The following is a 17,591-nucleotide window of genomic DNA, read 5'->3' as shown; positions in this document are numbered from 1 at the left end:
ATCTTCCAGATCATGGTGACTCACTGCACCAATAATGACAACCCCCCCCCCGGCTGGTTGTTGTGCCAACGTTGTGTCTGTTTGGTGACTGAAAGTCCCTACCACTGTCCACAGTCTGTCCTTACCAATTCCCACCCGATGTTCCCTCTGTTTCAGCAGTCATGCCAGAGTCCTCGGGCTTACCATTGACCAGACACTGAACCATGCACTGGCTCCAAGAGCAGGTCAGAGGCTGGCAAGCCTGCAGTGCCCTGAGGCCATCCACAAGGCTGAATGCAGCTCCACCTGCCCTCTGAGCTCGATCCCATCCAGGACAGAGCAGCCCCCGCTTGATTGGCACCACATCCACCAAGATTCACCGCCCTCCCCAAGTCACAGCAGTGTGTACACTGAACAGAATGTACAGCAGTGACACTGAGACTTCTCAGGCAACACCTTCCAAGCCAGAGACCTCTGTCCACTAGAAGGACACGGGGCAGTGGATACATGGGAATGCCGTTCCCGTGTGGGCCCCTCGCCACCCTGACTTGGGAATATTCCTCCAGTGTGGCCAGCGGTGTTCGTTTTCCTCGACCTCCATGGACTGCAGCAGTTCCGGAAGCTAATCACGGCCTTGTCGAGGGGACTGAAAGGTGGGCAATAAATCATTTGAAATGCAGATTAAATGTCCCCTTTCAGGTGCTTGAAGGCTAGCAGCCTCCAGTCTGACCAGATTAACTGAAGTCCCTCAGCTCTGGCTTCATCCTGGTGCCCCTCTGCGTCCTTGCTGAGGTCTTGACACTGTGCTGAAAATGACGTGTTCCAGAATCGGACGCAATACCCCAGCTGTCAGACCCCGTTTACAAACTGCCGGAAACCTGTGTGATCGTGACCAGAGAATCGGCATTTTGTTTTTTGTTTCCAAACAGGACGTTTTAAGCATTTTTGTTTCACTGTTTGCAAAGTCCTCTCTGTTTTCTGGCGTTTGCTTGTGGGTGGCCCCCAGCTACTGTCATATTGATTTATTTTCCAATTCATTCGTGGACCATGGGCTTGCACGAACCCATCAACGAGCAAGAAGCTGGATGCTGTCGATCCAGGCGAATGCAGCCTGTTTGACTGCTCCCACATCCACTCCCTCCCTCAATGCTCAGTAACCATTGTGTACACCATCGGCAAGATGCACTGAAACAACTCCGCAAAGATCCTCAGACCGTGCCTTCCAAAGCCCAGATCAGGAAGGACACAGGCAGCAGATGTGTTGGAACGCCCTCCTGCAAGTTCCCCTCCCTCAGATCCACTCTCTCTCTCCCCGTGGCCCTGTGCCGGACCGTCCATCCCTTTTCTGTCCATCCGCTGTGCTATCTGTGTTCTTTCCCTCGGTCCCTGCATGTGCTGAAGTGTTTCCATATCTGCCGCCCTTTGATGCAGCGTCCTCCTTGGCCCCTCTTCCCGCCTTCCCTTTCCGCTCCCTAAAATGCTGAGCTGTCACTGTAGGTGGGTCACTGTCCTCTTGCGCCTCTCCCTGATTCCTTTCCCAGCCCGCTCTGTGTTCTCCCCTTGGCTGCGGTCTCACACTGCCTTGCTGTTTCCCGGCAGGTACGGTTCGGACAGCAGAAGCGCTACCAGGACTGGTTTCAGCGTCAGTATCTGTCGACCCCCGACAGCCAGTCGTTACGCTGTGACCTGATCCGTTATATCTGTGGTGTTGTTCATCCATCCAACGAGGTTCTGAGCTCAGACATCCTCCCTCGATGGGCCATCATCGGTTGGTTACTGACCACGTGCACGGTGAGTAGCCCCGGACACCGGGAGCCGGAACAGCAATCCTCCGGATCTGCCCGTACACTTTCCATGGATCCAGCGCTTTTCAGTTCAGAATGTGGGAGAGGCCAGTTAGTGCTCGTTAGTACCGTCTCGTCTGCCTTACTGCTGCTGGCGGGAGATCCCGATTCTCCTTTGCTGAGTGCACGGAGGTGAAGGACGGTTCATGTCCATGCCACATTCCCGCTCCTTTCCTCCTCCTCTGTGTGAGGCTGAGTGACGGCTGAAGCCGGGACAGCGTGTAGATTGGCCCGCACCGATGTTCCGAATAGCCGTGCAGTCCCTCCCCTCCTCTGGTCCCAACTCTGTCGTCACGGTGCGTCTGCCTGTGAATGCTTACTGAGCACACCTCACACACAAACCAAACACACAGACCTTGGGCTGCACGTGCACATCTGTGGGACAATTCCCCACGGCCAATCCCCCCTAACCTGCACATCCCTGGGCACTATGGGACAATTCCCCACGGCCAATCCACCCTAACCTGCACATCCCTGGACACTATGGGACAATTCCCCATGGCCAATCCACCCTAACCTGCACATCCCTGGGCACTATGGGACAATTCCCCACGGCCAATCCACCCTAACCTGCACATCCCTGGGCACTATGGGACAATTTCCCATGGCCAACCCACCCTAACCTGCACATCCCTGGGCACTATGGGACAATTTAGTATGGCCAATCCACCCTGACCCGCACATCTTTGGACTGTGGGAGGAAACCGGAGCACCCGGAGGAAACCCACGCAGACACGGGGAGAATGTGCAAACTCCCCACAGACATCAGAGGCTGGAATCAAACCCGGGCCCCTGGTGCTGTGAGGGATCTGTGCTAACCATGAGCCACCGCGGCCTAGTGTCCAAAAGCTGTGTTGGAAGAAGTGTGTATAAGCCTTCCCCTGCACACCCATGTGCCCCCTCTGTGACGGCCCCATCAACACCCCAACCTCCCCTTCCCCACACAACCTCATCCTTCCAGTTCACCAGACTGTGGGATCTCCAACTATGTTCCACTTGTGCCTCCCCAGTTCTTGGGCAGTAGTTGCATTCAGAAGGGCACCTGTGGTTCTGCCAGACAGGTTGGCAGCCTGGACAAAGTGGTATTATTTGAGGAACGGTATAAAGCATTGTCTCACTGAATGTCCTGTTTTCTTTCCTGACCCCATCTCCACCCTGACTGCAGTCCAATGTTGCAGCTTCCAATGCCAAGTTGGCCCTGTTTTATGATTGGCTATTCTTCAACCCGGAGAAGGACAGCATCATGAACATAGGTGAGAACATTGTGCACGCATCGACAGAGCCGTCTGGAAGGCGCACGCCCACACGTGCAGGCAGGCGCGCACCCATACTCACAGGCACGCACCCATGCAGGCAGGCGCGCACCCATGCAGGCAGGCGCACACCCACGCAGGTGTACAGGCAGGCGCATACCCATACTGACAGGCGCGCACCCATGCAGGCAGGCGCACACCCACGCAGGCGTGCAGGCAGGCGCGCACCCATACTCACAGGCACGCACCCATGCAGGCAGGCGCACACCCACACGTGCAGGCAGGCGCACACCCACACAGGCGTGCAGGCAGGCGCGCACCCATACTCACAGGCACGCACCCATGCAGGCAGGCGCACACCCACGCAGGCGTGCAGGCAGGCGCGCACCCATACTCACAGGCACGCACCCATGCAGGCAGGCGCACACCCACACGTGCAGGCAGGCGCACACCCACACAGGCGTGCAGGCAGGGCGCGCACCCATACTGACAGACACGCACCCATGCAGGCAGGCGCACACCCACACAAGACACGCACCCATGCAGGCAGGCGCACACCCACACAGGCGTGCAGGCAGGCGCGCACCCATGCAGGCAGGGCGCGCACCCATGCAGGCAGGGCGCGCACCCATACTGACAGACACGCACCCATGCAGGCAGGCGCACACCCACACAGGCGTGCAGGCAGGGCGCGCACCCATGCAGGCGCGCAGACCCCCACCCCTCCCCTGAGAATGTTTCTGTGTCGCTGTATCGCCCTCTGCTGTCTGGTCTCCACACAGTTTGTCATGTGTGAGGTGCAAGGCTATTTGACCATGAAGCTCCTCATTTCTGAGCCTAATTCTCTCAGCTTTGCAGACGTTGGGACTTTTCATTTCTCAAATTAATGGACCCACAGTATTCCCATTGAACCTGATCGAGTACTGGTCTTAATACAGTGTAAAACTCCCTCTACACTGTCTTTCTCCCCCTCCTCCATCAAACCCTCCCAGGGACAGCATGGGGTTAGATCCAGAGTAAAGCTCCCTCTACACTGTTGCTATGTAATATTGGCAGCACAGAGAGAGTAAGCTTTAGTTTGAGCTGTTGAGTGAGAGTACGTTGATGTTGAGCTCGTGTTTTCCCCTTTCAGAGCCGGCCATCCTGGTTATGCATCATTCCATGAAGCCTCATCCAGCAATTACTGCCACTCTGCTTGACTTCATCTGTCGGGTAAGTGCTGCCCACCCCAGCTATTATCTTGCCAGCTCTCAGGCGTGCTGTTTGTGGGCTCAGCCTGTGTTCACTGTTCCAAACACTAACATCATTCAAGGGGCAAACGATGGGGTATCAACCGGGGGAAGTGGCCACAAACAGTGGGGGCGCGATTGGATGCAAAATTGTGCTTCCTTGTCTTGCTTCCTGTTGTGCTTTAGTTCTCTCTCTCCCGCTCTCTCTCTCTCTCGGGCTCCGTCTGTCTCTCTCTCTCTCTCTCTCTCTCTCTCTCTCTCTCTCCCCCTTGGCTTGGCGTGTTCGGGTCCGTCTGCCTGCCGTGGTGTGTTTGGGGAGTGCATGGCCGTTTCCGGTCGATGCTGGAACCGAGGTTGGTCCCTCACTGACTGACGCTGTGCTGGTATTGTGTCCCACAGATTATTCCTCACTTCTATCCCCCGCTGGAGTCCCATGTCAGGCAGGGTGTGTTCAACTCACTCAATCACATTGTGGAAAAGCGAGTGCTAGCGTAAGTACACAGCCCTGTCAGGGGAGCCTTGCTCGTGAACACTCGGCTGGCTGCGATTGTACATGTCTACGTTGATACTGGGTCGGGGCTGTGCTGGCTGAGGACTGATTCCGTCAGCTCCAACAAAACTCCGTGAACACGCCTTTCCAGGACAAAACCAGCTGGATTGACCCAACAACCGCCTCGTTCAACACCCCATCCCACCACCAATAGGCAGCGTGGAAACTGTGTACCTTCTACACCATCGCAGTCTGAATCATAGATTCCCGACAGTGTGGAAACAGGGCATTCGGCCCAACAAGCCCACACCGACCCTCCGAAGAGTAACCCACCCAGACCCATTCCCCTACCCTCTTACTCTGCACTTACCCCTGACTAATCCACCCTAACCTGCACATCCCTGGGCACTATGGGACAATTTCCCACGGCCAATCCACCCTAACCTGCACATCCCTGGGCACTATGGGACAATTCCCCACGGCCAATCCACCCTAACCTGTACATCCCTGAGCACTATGGGGCAATTCCCCATGGCCAATCCACCCTAACCTGCACATCAGTGGACAGTGGGAGGAAACCGGAGCATGCAGGCACGGACGAGAATGTGCATATGCTGCACAGACAGTCACCCACAGACAGTGGAATCGAATCCGGGCCCCTGGCGCTGAGAGGTAGCAGTGTTAACCTCCCCCAAAACCTTCCTTCACAGCCCCTTCTAACCCCATGACTGCTACCCTGTAGAAGACCAAGGCTGGCTGGTACTTGGAATGCCATACCTTGCCAGTTCCTCACCAGGCCTTTCGCCAGCCTGATTGGGAAATAGCTCCGCTATTCCTTCATCGTCTCTGGGTCAAACTCCTGGGAGTCTTTCTTCAGCAGCAGTCAGCCAAGCGTGATTGTCCTGGAGATGGTTACAGACAGAGGGAGGGGGGGGGGGGTGGGAACGGACGCTGGTGAGGCAGTGGAACCACTCTAAACGTGAGGTGCTCCCAAAACAGGAACTGCTGTGGGTTGGTTTACTCCGTAATGGGTGGATAGGGAAATAGAAACATCTATATTCTGTGAACAGGGGTACCCATCCCCACAGGGAGCGAGGTGAGGAGGGGGGGGGGGGCGCATTGAGGGGAGTTGAGTGTGGGGTGCTGGAAAGGCAATCCGAGGAGCAGGACAATCGACATTTCAGGCCTAAGCCCTTCATCACGCTCCGTCCATAACATCAATTCTCCTGCTCCTCGGAGACTGCCTGACTTGGTGTGCTTTTCCAGCACCACGCTCGCAACCCTGATCTCCAGCATCTGCTGTCCTCACTGTCTCCCAGAATTGAGGGGAGGCTCATTTTCCCATGAGAGAGTTGGGGGGAGAATAGGGGAGTCAGTCCCATGGGGAAGTGGGCAAGAATGGGGGGCTTGCACCCATGGGGAGTGATGGGGGGAGAATGTGGGACTCACGTTTGGGGCGGAGTGTTTGAGGCTGAACGCCTGGGATGTTTTGAACGTGAAAACCGAGTAGCCAGCCGAAGGAGAAAGCAATCTGACCGGGTGGTAATTGGTGTGTGTGTGGGGTGGTGATGGGCTAGCAGGGATGTCATGTAGACCAGAAACACGAGCACTGCTCCGAGCTGACGCATCCAGCCCGGGTCTCGAGATGAGTGCAGGTGAAGTGCTGGTATATATTTCAGGCTGAGATTGTTGGCTGCTTGGGTTAAAGGGAAAAGGCCAGCTCGTGGAGATGACCAGCCAGGATCTCAGTGAATAGCAGAGTGGGCTGTGAGACCAGAGGAAATAACAGGAGTAGGCCATTCGGCCCCTTGTGCCTGCCCTGCCGCTCAGTCACAGCTGTTCATCCAACTCCGTCCCACACTCTCCCGTACTCCCTTTGATCCCTTTAGTCCGAAGAGCTATTCTGAACACTTGCTTGAAATGGGGCCAGGAGGTGGTGGTTGCACATGCCCCTACCCTCCTATACCTGTACTTACCAGCATCATGACTGATCTGACCGAGTGTTTGAGGCTGAATGCCTGGGATGTATTGAACGTGAAAACCGAATAGCCAGCCGAAGGAGAAAGCAACCTGACCGGGTGGTAATTGGGGTGTGTGTGGGGTGTGGAGAAACATCTATCGAGCTGTGCTGGAGAATACACTGCTTGGTTGATCATCATTCAGCAAGATTTCCAACCTTGCCTTGCTGTGAACGGGTGGGTGTAGAGGAGGCAGTGGCATCCTTAGCGAGGCACTTGGAATAGCCGGGGTGTCTCCGAATCAGGATAGCGAGCGACTGGGAGGGGAGCTGGCAGGATAGGTACCTCTGCCATCTCTGTCCAGCGCTTGGCGCTTTTGCGAGCGGTCACGTTGCTTTTATCAAACCTTGCGCTGACTCTCTGTCTCTGTCTGCCTCCCCCTCTGTGTGTGCACGTCTGCCTCTGTTCTCAGGCCCCTGGCACCTCTGTTCGACAACCCAAAACTGGACAAAGAGCTGCGTGCCATGATCCGGGAGAAGTTTCCGGAATTCTGTAGCTCGCCCTCCCCACCGGTGGAAGGTAAGTGTTATTGCAGACCTTTCTTGGGCTCACCCTGAAGCGTGCTCCTGCTGTGATGGTATCTGGTTAATGCTGAACCGTGTCAGTGTGATCCACATCATCCAAGTGAGCTTGGCTGCTGGAGGTAGAAACGTGAGGCCCACAGTATCTGGGAGCGGTCACCAACCCCTCTCCACAGCAGCTGCTGGGGCATCTTTTGTGGCATTTGGACAGAATAGATGGGGCACCTGTCATCCCCCACCACACCAGTCCTCTGTCTGCGTGTGCCCCCCCCCCCCCCCAGCACTACACTTTGGGAAAGCAAATCTTAGCAGAACTCATACACTTAATGGTAAGGTCCTAGGGAGTGTTGCTGAACAAAGAGACCTTGGAGTGCAGGTTCATAGCTCCTTGAAAGTGGAGTCACAGGTAGATAGGATAGTGAAGAAGGCGTTTGGTATGCTTTCCTTTATTGGTCAGAGTACAGGAGTTGGGAGGTCATGTTGCGGCTGTACAGGACATTGGTTAGGCCACTGTTGGAATATTGCGTGCAATTCTGGTCTTCCTATCAGAAAGATGTTGTGAAACTTGAAAGGGTTCAGAAAAGATTTACAAGGATGTTGCCAGGGTTGGAGGATCTGAGCTACAGGGAGAGGCTGAACAGGCTGGGGCTGTTTTCCCTGGAGCGTCGGAGGCTGAGGGGTGACCTTATAGAGGTTTACAAAATTATGAGGGGCATGGATAGGATAAATAGGCAAAGTCTTTTCCCTGGGGTGGGGGAGTCCAGAACTAGAGGGCATAGGTGTAGGGTGAGAGGGAAAAGGGGATCTGAGGGGTAACGTTTTCACACAGAGGGTGGTATGTGTATGGAATGAGCTGCCAGAGGATGTGGTGGAGGCTGGTACAATTGCAACAATTAAGAGGCATTTGGATGGGGATATGAATAGGAAGGGTTTGGAGGGATATGGGCCGGGTGCTGGTAGGTGGGACTAGATTGGGTTGGGATATCTGGGTCAGCATGGACGGGTTGGGCCGAAGGGTCTGTTTCCGGGCTGTACATCTCTGTGACTCGATGAGTCTACATTAACATCCAGTAGAGAGAGTTGTGAACACAGTCCAGTCCATCACACGAGCCAAGCTGCCATCCATTGACTCCACCTGCACTTGGCACTGCTTCGGGAAGGCAGCCATCGTCAGAGACCCCTCCCAGCCTGGTTCCAATCCCTCCCAACCTCTCCCATCAGGCAGAAGAACAAAAGCTCAAACACGCACCAACAGATTCAAGGATAGCTTCTTCCCCCGCTGTTATTCAACTTAGGAATGGACCTCTGAAACTTCAAATCGACTGTTGGTCTCACTCTGAGTGTGCTCCTTCTCTCTTAGTAACAGTATATTCCTGGCTCTGTTCAGACACCCTGTGGTTGTTGTGTGGCATGTTCTGCTTGGACGGCACAAAACTTTTCTACTACCTACGTACGTGTGACAATAAGAAATCAAAAATCCGTTCTGGGGTGGGATTTGAGCCCATGACTGGGAGGTGAGGCAGGTAGGGGGTGATCGTTAGCAGGGTAACGTAGATGACAACAGTGACGCAGCACTTTGTGGTCTCCGCAAGGGTGCTATCAGAATGCGTACCTTGCTTCCCAGGGAGACTGTTAGCGAGCGCTGGGAATGCTTTTGCTGCCCACCAGCTCGGAGAGCGGTTGCATTGTGAATGTCAGTGTGTGACGGCAGGTTTTATAATGACAGCACGCTGCTGTATTGTAACGACGAAAGGCCTTCACGCCCAGAGACAGACCTTTCTGTTGCGGTCAAGCTTGACCGCCAAGTCACGTCTGTCTCTCTCTCTCTCTCTCTTTCTCCGCGTCATTTGACATTTTGAATTGAACCACTTCTTTCTACTCCTCCCCTCTGGTTCCATTCCTATTCAACCCATTGCTGAGCTCTCCTTCAAAATCCCAGGGAATGCACGCTGGGCTTTTCACTTTTGTGTTTCAAAGCCGTCACAGGCATTCCTTGCGGATGGATACGGGGGGATCGGGGGCAAAAGGAAGGACCTTTAAAGAGCTGGAAGTGGATTAGGTTCGGGTTACTCACTGCTCCCTTAATCCTTTGGGTTGTTCACCAGTGAGAAGGTCTGTCACTCTCGCCATGGCTTTCCCAGCCCCTCTTGTGGGTGTTGGGGAAAGGCTCAGTTAGCCTCCCCTCCCTCCCTCCACCTCACCACACCGAGCTTGTATTCCCCACTGAACCTATCACAAGCTCACAGGAACATGTCAGCCGTCCTTCCAGTAAGGTCAGGGATCCCCATCCGCCCACAGAAAGCTCCCTCAAACTGCATCGTTGGTGTTGGTCACAGGATCGCTATTGGCCCGGGAAGGTGTGAATGGGAGACGGGAACCGAGGGCCCAGGCAAGGCCGTGGTTTCCTGTCTCCTGTCTGTCCATCCTGCGGTCCCTCGGTGAGGGCCAAGACTCTGCTGCGCTTTAAACCCAGCCTGTCATCGCTCGGAGATTAAGGCGCTGAAGAAGTCTCGCTGACACGGAATGTGCAAGATAAAAACCTAGAGGGGGTGAGCTGAGCTGGGATAGGAGCCTGGTGTGCAGCCATCCTGACGGACTGAACGGTCTTTGCTGGGCTCTGAGATCGTGTGGAGATGTTATTCCCATAACAGCCCCGACTTGTCAGTCCATGCAGCAGCCTCTGAAGCTCCAGGTTTCTCTGTCCCCAAGGACCTTGCTGAAAAGGCAGTAGGAGCTAAGGCAAATTCCAGAGAATGGGGGTTGGGGGGGAGGCTTTGCCAGGGAATGTGGATTTGGGGTTGCAATCAGACCAGCCGCGGTCTTAGTAAATGCTGGAGTCAGATCAAAGGGTGAATGGCTCACTGCTGCTGTCTAAAACATCCTTCACCCACACCCCAGTCGGTCTGCAGCACAAACACCTCAAGGCTTCAGAATCCATCTCCTCCTCTGACCCTGTCGAGAACGACGTTGGGATAAAACAAGAGCGTGCTGACGCTCCCTCAGGCTGTGTTGTCTGACGGAAGCTTAATGTCCTGTGCAGTTCCCTTGGTTTCCTCGCAATCCGTGAGTGATTCCAGCGCCTGCTGGACTCTGCTGGTCTCACTACTGACCGTGTCATCCACTCCTTGACCCAGCAGCCTCTGCTCCCAGCACTTCCTGGGAGTTGCACGTCTATCGTGTCCATGTAAGCAGTCCCTCTCTTTGACTGTAGTTATCCAGGATATGGCCTGAATAGGTCAGTTAGCCCGGTTCGACAGTCCCAATGAAATCTGCCCACTGTGGGCGCATTGACCTGTCCTCAGCTCAGACCGTGAGATAGGAGCAGAAGTGGTCATTCAGCCTGTTGGGTGCACTCTGCAGTTTGAGTGAAACTGTGGCAGGTTTAATAAACCTCAACTCCACGTTGCTGCCTTTTCCCCATAACCTTTGATTACCTTTTTTGATTAAACAATCTTTGTTCCAACCTTGAATGTATTTAATAACCCTGGGGGGGGCAGGGAGGGAAGCATTCCACTGATCCATTCCCTTCAGAGTCTGTCCTCAGTGGCCAGTCCTTTATTCTGAGGTGATGCCCCTGTGGTCAAGGACGAGAGGGAACAACCTCTCCACATCTCCCCTGTCAAATCTGATAAGAATCTTGTATGTTTTAGTCAGGAGGTCTCCTCTCCTCCTCTGAAACTGCCCCGGCCTACCCAACCCCTCCTTGTGAGTCAGTCCCTCCAACACCAGGATTGAGGGGAGTGCTGGGGCTGATGGAGAGTTACAGCGTGCGCCTGGCTCTCTCCCCACTGGTGTCTCGTTCCAGTTACAAGTGTTTTGTTTTAATGATATTACCTTTCTTCTGTCCCAGTGAAAATTGAGGAATCTGTTGCCATTGATATGGATAACCATGTCACTGACAAAGAGCGGGAGGACAATTGCTATGACAATACAGATGCTGCCTTTAGTGATGATGAGGAAGAGATGAACAGTAAAGGTGAGTGAGGAACCTGTTAAACAGACACTTTCCCTTTGGCTTAAAGCAGGGTTGGATCTGTAGGACTTTCTGGGACATGTGCTCGCTCCCTCGCGTTCACGCGCTCCCTCGCGTTCGTTCGCTCCCCTGCCCCCTCCCCCATGCCCCCTCCCCCATGCCCCCTCCTCTGACTGTGTTTTTTATTGTTTTACCACATCCCTGGATTCCGTTAATGTCCAACAACCTATCGGCCTCGGCTTTGACTGTACTCGATAGCGAACTGTGAACGGTTCTTGAGCCCAGGAAGGAGCAACTCTGAGGGGCGATAATGCTCCTCTGTCGTTATGACAACTGGCCAATGTTTCACCCCTTCCCCACCCAAAATTCAGAGGCCGCATCCCTCTTTAGTGAGTGCTAGAGAAAATTAGCGGGAGCGTTGATGCCAGAGCCAGCTAATCGAACATCCCAGCGCAGTACAGGCCCTTTGGCCCTCGATGATCTCACAGGTTGGTGTAACAATCTGAAGCCCATCTAACCTACACCATTCCATTCTCATTCATATGCCTATCCAATGACCATTTAAATGCCCTTAAAGTTGGCGAGACTACTACTGTCGTAGGCAGTGCGTTCCACACCCCTACTACTGAGTAAAGAAACTACCGCTGACCTCTGTACTCTATCTAATGTCACCCTGTAGCTGGCAAGGAGCCCGTCAGAGGGTGTTACTGTTTCGGACTTGCCCATTCCATGTTGTGTTGTGTCTGGAGTCACACGCAGGGGCCAGACCGACAAACGTCCTTTGTGAACCAGATGGGTTTTTATGTCAGTGTTGCAATTTGTCCAGCTCGCTGCTCCCAACTTGTGGGGAGTTCCGATAGTGTTACCTGCTGCGGTGAGGTTTGAACGTGCGCACACCCACCCCCCACCCCCCCACCCCAAGTATTTGCCTGGAGCCCTGGATTGTTAGCCCTCTGACGTTACCACTACACCATCGGAACATAGTCAGGTGGATCCTTCCATCCAGAAAGTTTCCATTCAGTTGGATTTTAGGGTTGCCTCTTCAAAGGCCTGGCTTGCTGACCAGCACAGACCCAATGGGCTGAAGGGCCTTTTCTCCAGGCTGTTTGAGGTGGGGGGGAGATTGGGGGGGGGGGGTGGAGAAAGCAACTGTGACTCCATGTCATCTCTCCCCTTTCAGGGAAGAAACGGGAATTTCGATTTCATCCAATCAAAGAGGCTATTGTTGAGGAGCCTGTTGACATCACGCCGTACCTGGACCAATTGGATGACGCGCTGAAGGAGAAAGTGTTACTCATTCAGAAAGGGCGGTACGGATATGAACAGAGCCAGTGCTCCACGTGTTGTTCTTTCCTATCGTGTCCGTGGAGGTTCCCGTCTTTGTTTGGTTCCTGTTGGCGCAGCTGCTCACTGGTTCCCCAAGCCCGGTGCCAGGGGCTATCGCTGTTGGCCTCCGTTTTGTGGGTGGGAAGCAGGGGGGAAGGTTAATATATCGGGCACCCAGTGAGGGGTCAGGCTGGTGGGCCACTGCTGGGTCAGGTGCCCACTGACCGCTCCAGCTGGGAGCTCACAGACACTGGAGCGGCCTGTTCCAGGGACAGCTCTCAGCCACTGGTTGCTGTGCGTGAGCCGTGGTATTTGTGAGGGTCTCACAGTTACACCCTGAACTGCGAGGAGTTGGTGTTTATTGGGGGGGGGGAGCAGGGGGAAGCAGGAAAAGATGACGACAAAGATGGAAAACGACATCCATGTCGTGCCTTTCGGCTGAGGGGAGCTCTCCCGCTCCTCAGAGTACTGCCCCTGGGATTCCCGGGAAGGCAGGGCAGGGCAGGGCAGAGCCGCAGTTCAACGTCCCGCCTCTGGGAGGCAGCATTGGAGCACTGAAAACCAGGGATCCTGGGGAGGGAGGGAGGGGTCACTGAGAGGTGGGGCGGAGGGGGTGAAACAGAAGCTCAGTGACCCCTCTGGGGGGAAGGAGGGGAGTGACTGAGACACAGGAGCCCCACAATGGGGTGAGAGACTGGCACCCAGTGACCAACAACCCTCCCCTGGGTGGCTCAGTGCTGGGGGAAGAGGGGGATGGCACTGTCTTAATAATGATGGAGTCAGGCTAGCATCATCTGGTGTGTTGGCTTGGATGGTGACACTTGATCTTTCTCTCACCTGCTCCCAACCTCACTCCTTTCCTTCCCTGCTCTCTCTCCCCCCCCCCCCCCCCCCAATCCCCCTACCCGCTCCCTCTCTTCCTTCCCACCCCTCCCACTCCACCCCACAGAGAACAGGACCATGAGACCTACCAGACGTAAGCACTGTCTACTGCCCTTCGCACTGGTAGTCTGTTTCTCTTGTGCTGTACGGTTAGTCAGAACCACCTGGCTTCCCCCCCACCCCCACCTCCCCCCTCGTCACATCCCCAGGGCAGAACCTGCTGGGGTGGGTTAGATCGGCTGGGGATGATCCATACTGGAACGATGGCGTTCCGATGCAGCCTGAAATGGCACTCTCTCAGTAATAATCCCACTGTCACCCTCGGAGATTCCCAGCCAGAGACAGGAACCGATGGCCTGGGGTTTGGGTTTGCATGTGGAGCTGCTTAACCTGTTCGAGAGTCATAGAGCATGGAAACAGACCCTTCGGTCCAACTCATCCATGCCTACCAGGCATCCCAATCTGACCTAGTCCTGTTTGCCAGTACTGGCCCATATCCCTCTAAACCCTTCCTATTCAGATATCCATCCAGAAGCCTTTTAAATGCTGTAATTGTACCACCATTTCCTCTGGCAGCTCGTTCCACACACCCCACACACGCGCGCGCACACACACACCACTCTGTGTGAGAAAGTTGCTCCTTAGGTCCGTTTTTAAATCCTTTCCCCTCTCACTTTTAGGCTATCCCCTCTAGTTTTGGGAGACTCCCTCTCACCCTGAGGGAAGACCCTATCCAATGCCCCTCATACTTTTGTAAACCCCTCAGCCTCCGACGCTCCAGGGAAAACAGCCCCAGCCTGTTCAGCCTCTCCCTGTAGCTCAAACCCTCCAACCCTGGCAACATCCTTGTAAATCTTTTCTGAACCCTTTCAAGTTTCACAACATTTTTCCGATAGGAAGGAGACCAGAATTGCACGCAACATTCCAACAGTGGCCAAACCAATGTCCTGTACAGCCACAACATGACCTCCCAACTCCTGTACTCAATACTCTGACCAATAAAGGAAAGCATACCAAACACCTCCTTCACTATCCTATCTACCTGGGACTCCACTTTCAAGGAGTTACGCACCTATACCCCCCAAGTCTTTGTGTTTGGTTCTGGGATCTTCCTGTGCTGTGTTCTCAGCAGCAGCCTTCGCAATGGCGATGTGACTTGGGGCAGTTTGAGATACTCTCTGTGAACCACTTTTGTTTGAACAGAGCCTGCAGCTTTACCCCTGGCCAGTGTTATCCAGATAACCGCTGCCTCTTGACTGACTTAACTCCGTTCTCCTGGATGGTGTGTGAAGCATGGCTGTGCCTTTGTCTGCGTTTCTGGTTGTTGAGATTTTGGGAGTGTGTTTGATTCGGTGGGGGGGGGGGAGGCGCAGGAGGAGGCGGTACGATGCTGAGAGAGAGGATTCTGTGCTGCACAGAGAATCTTCAGCCTGCCTGACCTACAGTCCCCCTCCGGACCCGCAGAGAGCCCCTGGGCGTGGGCAGCTTGGACGCGCCTGTGACGCCTCTGCGGGCGAATAGTTGGCCCAGCACGCGGTTACCCTACCCAGCACTGCTGGGGCTTCAGTGGGGAAGCAAGGGCTGGGGCGTCAGTCGGAGAGGCAAGAGAGGAAGCTGAGTAATTGTGCTCACCGACAGACCACTAACTAGGCACGCAAGGTGTGTTTGGGAAGACCACTGTTCATGAGGCTTAAAGAAGAGGTAACCCCCCCCCCCACTGTTACTGCCTCTGCTGGGGGACTGGGGGTGACATTGAGTCTCGGTGGGCTGCAGGCCAGGTGAAGAGTTGAGTTTGTGAAGCTGGGGGTAGGGGGTTGGGGATGCTCCCTTTGTTCAGGGCTGTGCGTTGTGCTGCCCTCTGTACCTTGCAGTCTCGAACCCCAGAGCCTGTCACTCTCATTTATACTTTTGTTTGGTTTCTCTTTCCTCCCAGAGACACGGAGACTCAGTGTGAAATTATGCAGGAAATTGTGGACATGATACTGGAGGTAAGCGTCTGATGTGACCACACAGACCCCGCTTCTCCGTGCGCCCCATGAAAGCTTCAGGCTGGGTTTTAGGCCAAACTGGAAGGGTCAGCCGTCCCACACGCACTGGTTTTTAATGTTGATTGACAGGGGGGGGGGGAGCGATTGCTGAGAGGATCCACTTTAAAAGTTAGAGGCTGCCCATTGAAGACCGAGGCGAGGTGTAACATTCCTCCCCCCGGCGCTTACTGTTCTGAGGCACTCCCTTCCCCCAGGGATTCTCTCTGTCTCTGTCTGTGTGTGTCTCTGTCTGTGTGTGTCTCTGTCTGTGTGTGTCTGTGTGTGTCTCTGTCTGTGTGTCTGTGTCTCTCTCTCTCTCTGTGTGTGTCTCTCTCTCTGTCTCTCTCTGCTGCTAGCGGGTATATTTGATTGTGACTGTACCTCCTTGCAGACTGCTGTGTCCGTCCGTGATAGTGTTTGTGTAGCTGCAGTTCTGGGACAGCCCATACCCTTTTGTCTGCGGGAACAGCGTCAGCCTTTGTAGGTGACCTACAAACCGACTAGCTGTGAAACCAGGGCCTGGATGTGAGATCAGCCTCTAGACTGGTGTAGGTGGCACCTCCAGCCGTGTTCAAAGGTGCCCTGTGCCAAGAAAGATTGTCATATCGGACTGGAAGTGATAACTCGGTTCCTGTGTTCCTCTCCTTTGGATGGCCCCGGGCTGGTTAAGGGCCCCAAGCAGACTTCCAGATGCAGAGCAACTGGTTTACTTCATTCATTCACGGGATGAGGGTGTCGCTGGCCAGTCCAGCAATTAGTGCCCGTCCCTAATTACCCAGGGGGGCAGTTAGGTGTCAACCCCATTGCTGTGGCTCTGGGGTCACATGAAGGTAGTCGTCTTCCCGAAAGGAAGTTAGTGACCCAGACAGGGGCTTTCTCAACAATTGCCAATGGACCCATGGTTATCACTAGACGCTTAATTACAGATTTTGTTTTTAAAACACTGAATTCAAATTCCACCATCTGCCATGGCAGGATTTGAACCCAGATCGCTAGCTCTGTCCCTGGGTTAACAGTCCAGCACCTGCATTCATTTGCTTTTGTAAATTTTACACGTGCGCTGCACTCCCTGGAATTTCGAAGGTGCGACGGGGTGATTAGATCCAAAGCCTTTGTGTCTCCGGGAGGTTGGAGATGCTAACTATGTTGAATGGTTTGATGGAGCAAATGAAGAGGAGCTGTTTCCTGTGGCTGAGGGAGCGGACAGTTTAAAGACGATTTGGTTTTCTGGAGAGTGTGGCTGGTGTTGAAACGGGAAGGAGTGAGAGCTGAGCCAGGATGCTGCTTCCAATTAAATGTTGTGATTCTCTGAGGAGCTGAAGCACAGCCACATCTCAGCAGAAGCTCATTAACTGTAGAGAGTTGAATGTGTCACACTTCAGAGCCTGCTGGTGGAGGAGAGTGTGTGTTTGCTCTCCTCCTGCAAATGTTGTTGTGCAAAGTCTTGGGAACAGATGGCAGTGTAAGAGAGGAGAGGGGTGCTCAATGGGTGTGGGCGACACTGTCACTGCAGGAAGCTGCCTCCTCTCTGTCTGTCTGTCTCTCTGTCTCTCTGTTTGTCTCTCTCTCTGTGTCTCTGTCTCTCTGTCTGTCTCTCTGTCTGTCTCTCTGTCTGTCTCTCTGTCTGTCTCTCTGTCTGTCTCTCTGTCTGTCTCTCTGTCTGTCTCTCTGTCTGTCTCTCTGTCTGTCTCTCTGTCTGTCTCTCTGTCTGTCTCTCTGTCTGTCTCTCTGTCTGTCTCTCTGTCTGTCTCTCTGTCTGTCTCTCTGTCTGTCTCTCTGTCTGTCTCTCTGTCTGTCTCTCTGTCTGTCTCTCTGTCTGTCTCTCTGTCTGTCTCTCTGTCTGTCTCTCTGTCTGTCTCTCTGTCTGTCTCTCTGTCTGTCTCTCTGTCTGTCTCTCTGTCTGTCTCTCTGTCTGTCTCTCTGTCTGTCTCTCTGTCTGTCTCTCTGTCTGTCTCTCTGTCTGTCTCTCTGTCTGTCTCTCTGTCTGTCTCTCTGTCTGTCTCTCTGTCTGTCTCTCTCTCTGTCTCTCTGTCTGTCTCTCTCTCTGTC

General features: G+C 54.2%; 1 protein-coding gene across 1 annotated transcript in view; it reads left to right on the top strand.

The window, feature by feature from the left end:
* Positions 1-17,591, top strand: part of ints3 (integrator complex subunit 3) — a 61,722-nt gene that overhangs the window by 13,842 nt on the left and 30,289 nt on the right. The window contains exons 5-12 of the mRNA XM_043684086.1: positions 1,521-1,770; positions 2,989-3,076; positions 4,209-4,288; positions 4,705-4,796; positions 7,226-7,332; positions 11,185-11,310; positions 12,488-12,617; positions 15,449-15,503. Coding sequence (XP_043540021.1) covers positions 1,521-1,770; positions 2,989-3,076; positions 4,209-4,288; positions 4,705-4,796; positions 7,226-7,332; positions 11,185-11,310; positions 12,488-12,617; positions 15,449-15,503 — 928 coding nt within the window. The remainder of the gene's footprint in view (positions 1-1,520; positions 1,771-2,988; positions 3,077-4,208; positions 4,289-4,704; positions 4,797-7,225; positions 7,333-11,184; positions 11,311-12,487; positions 12,618-15,448; positions 15,504-17,591) is intronic.

This window comes from Chiloscyllium plagiosum, chromosome 51 (genome assembly GCF_004010195.1).
Source record: "Chiloscyllium plagiosum isolate BGI_BamShark_2017 chromosome 51, ASM401019v2, whole genome shotgun sequence".
Taxonomy (NCBI): Eukaryota; Metazoa; Chordata; class Chondrichthyes; order Orectolobiformes; family Hemiscylliidae; genus Chiloscyllium; species Chiloscyllium plagiosum.
Note: the sequence above shows the minus strand (reverse complement) of the source record. Positions and strands in the feature narration are given on the sequence as shown.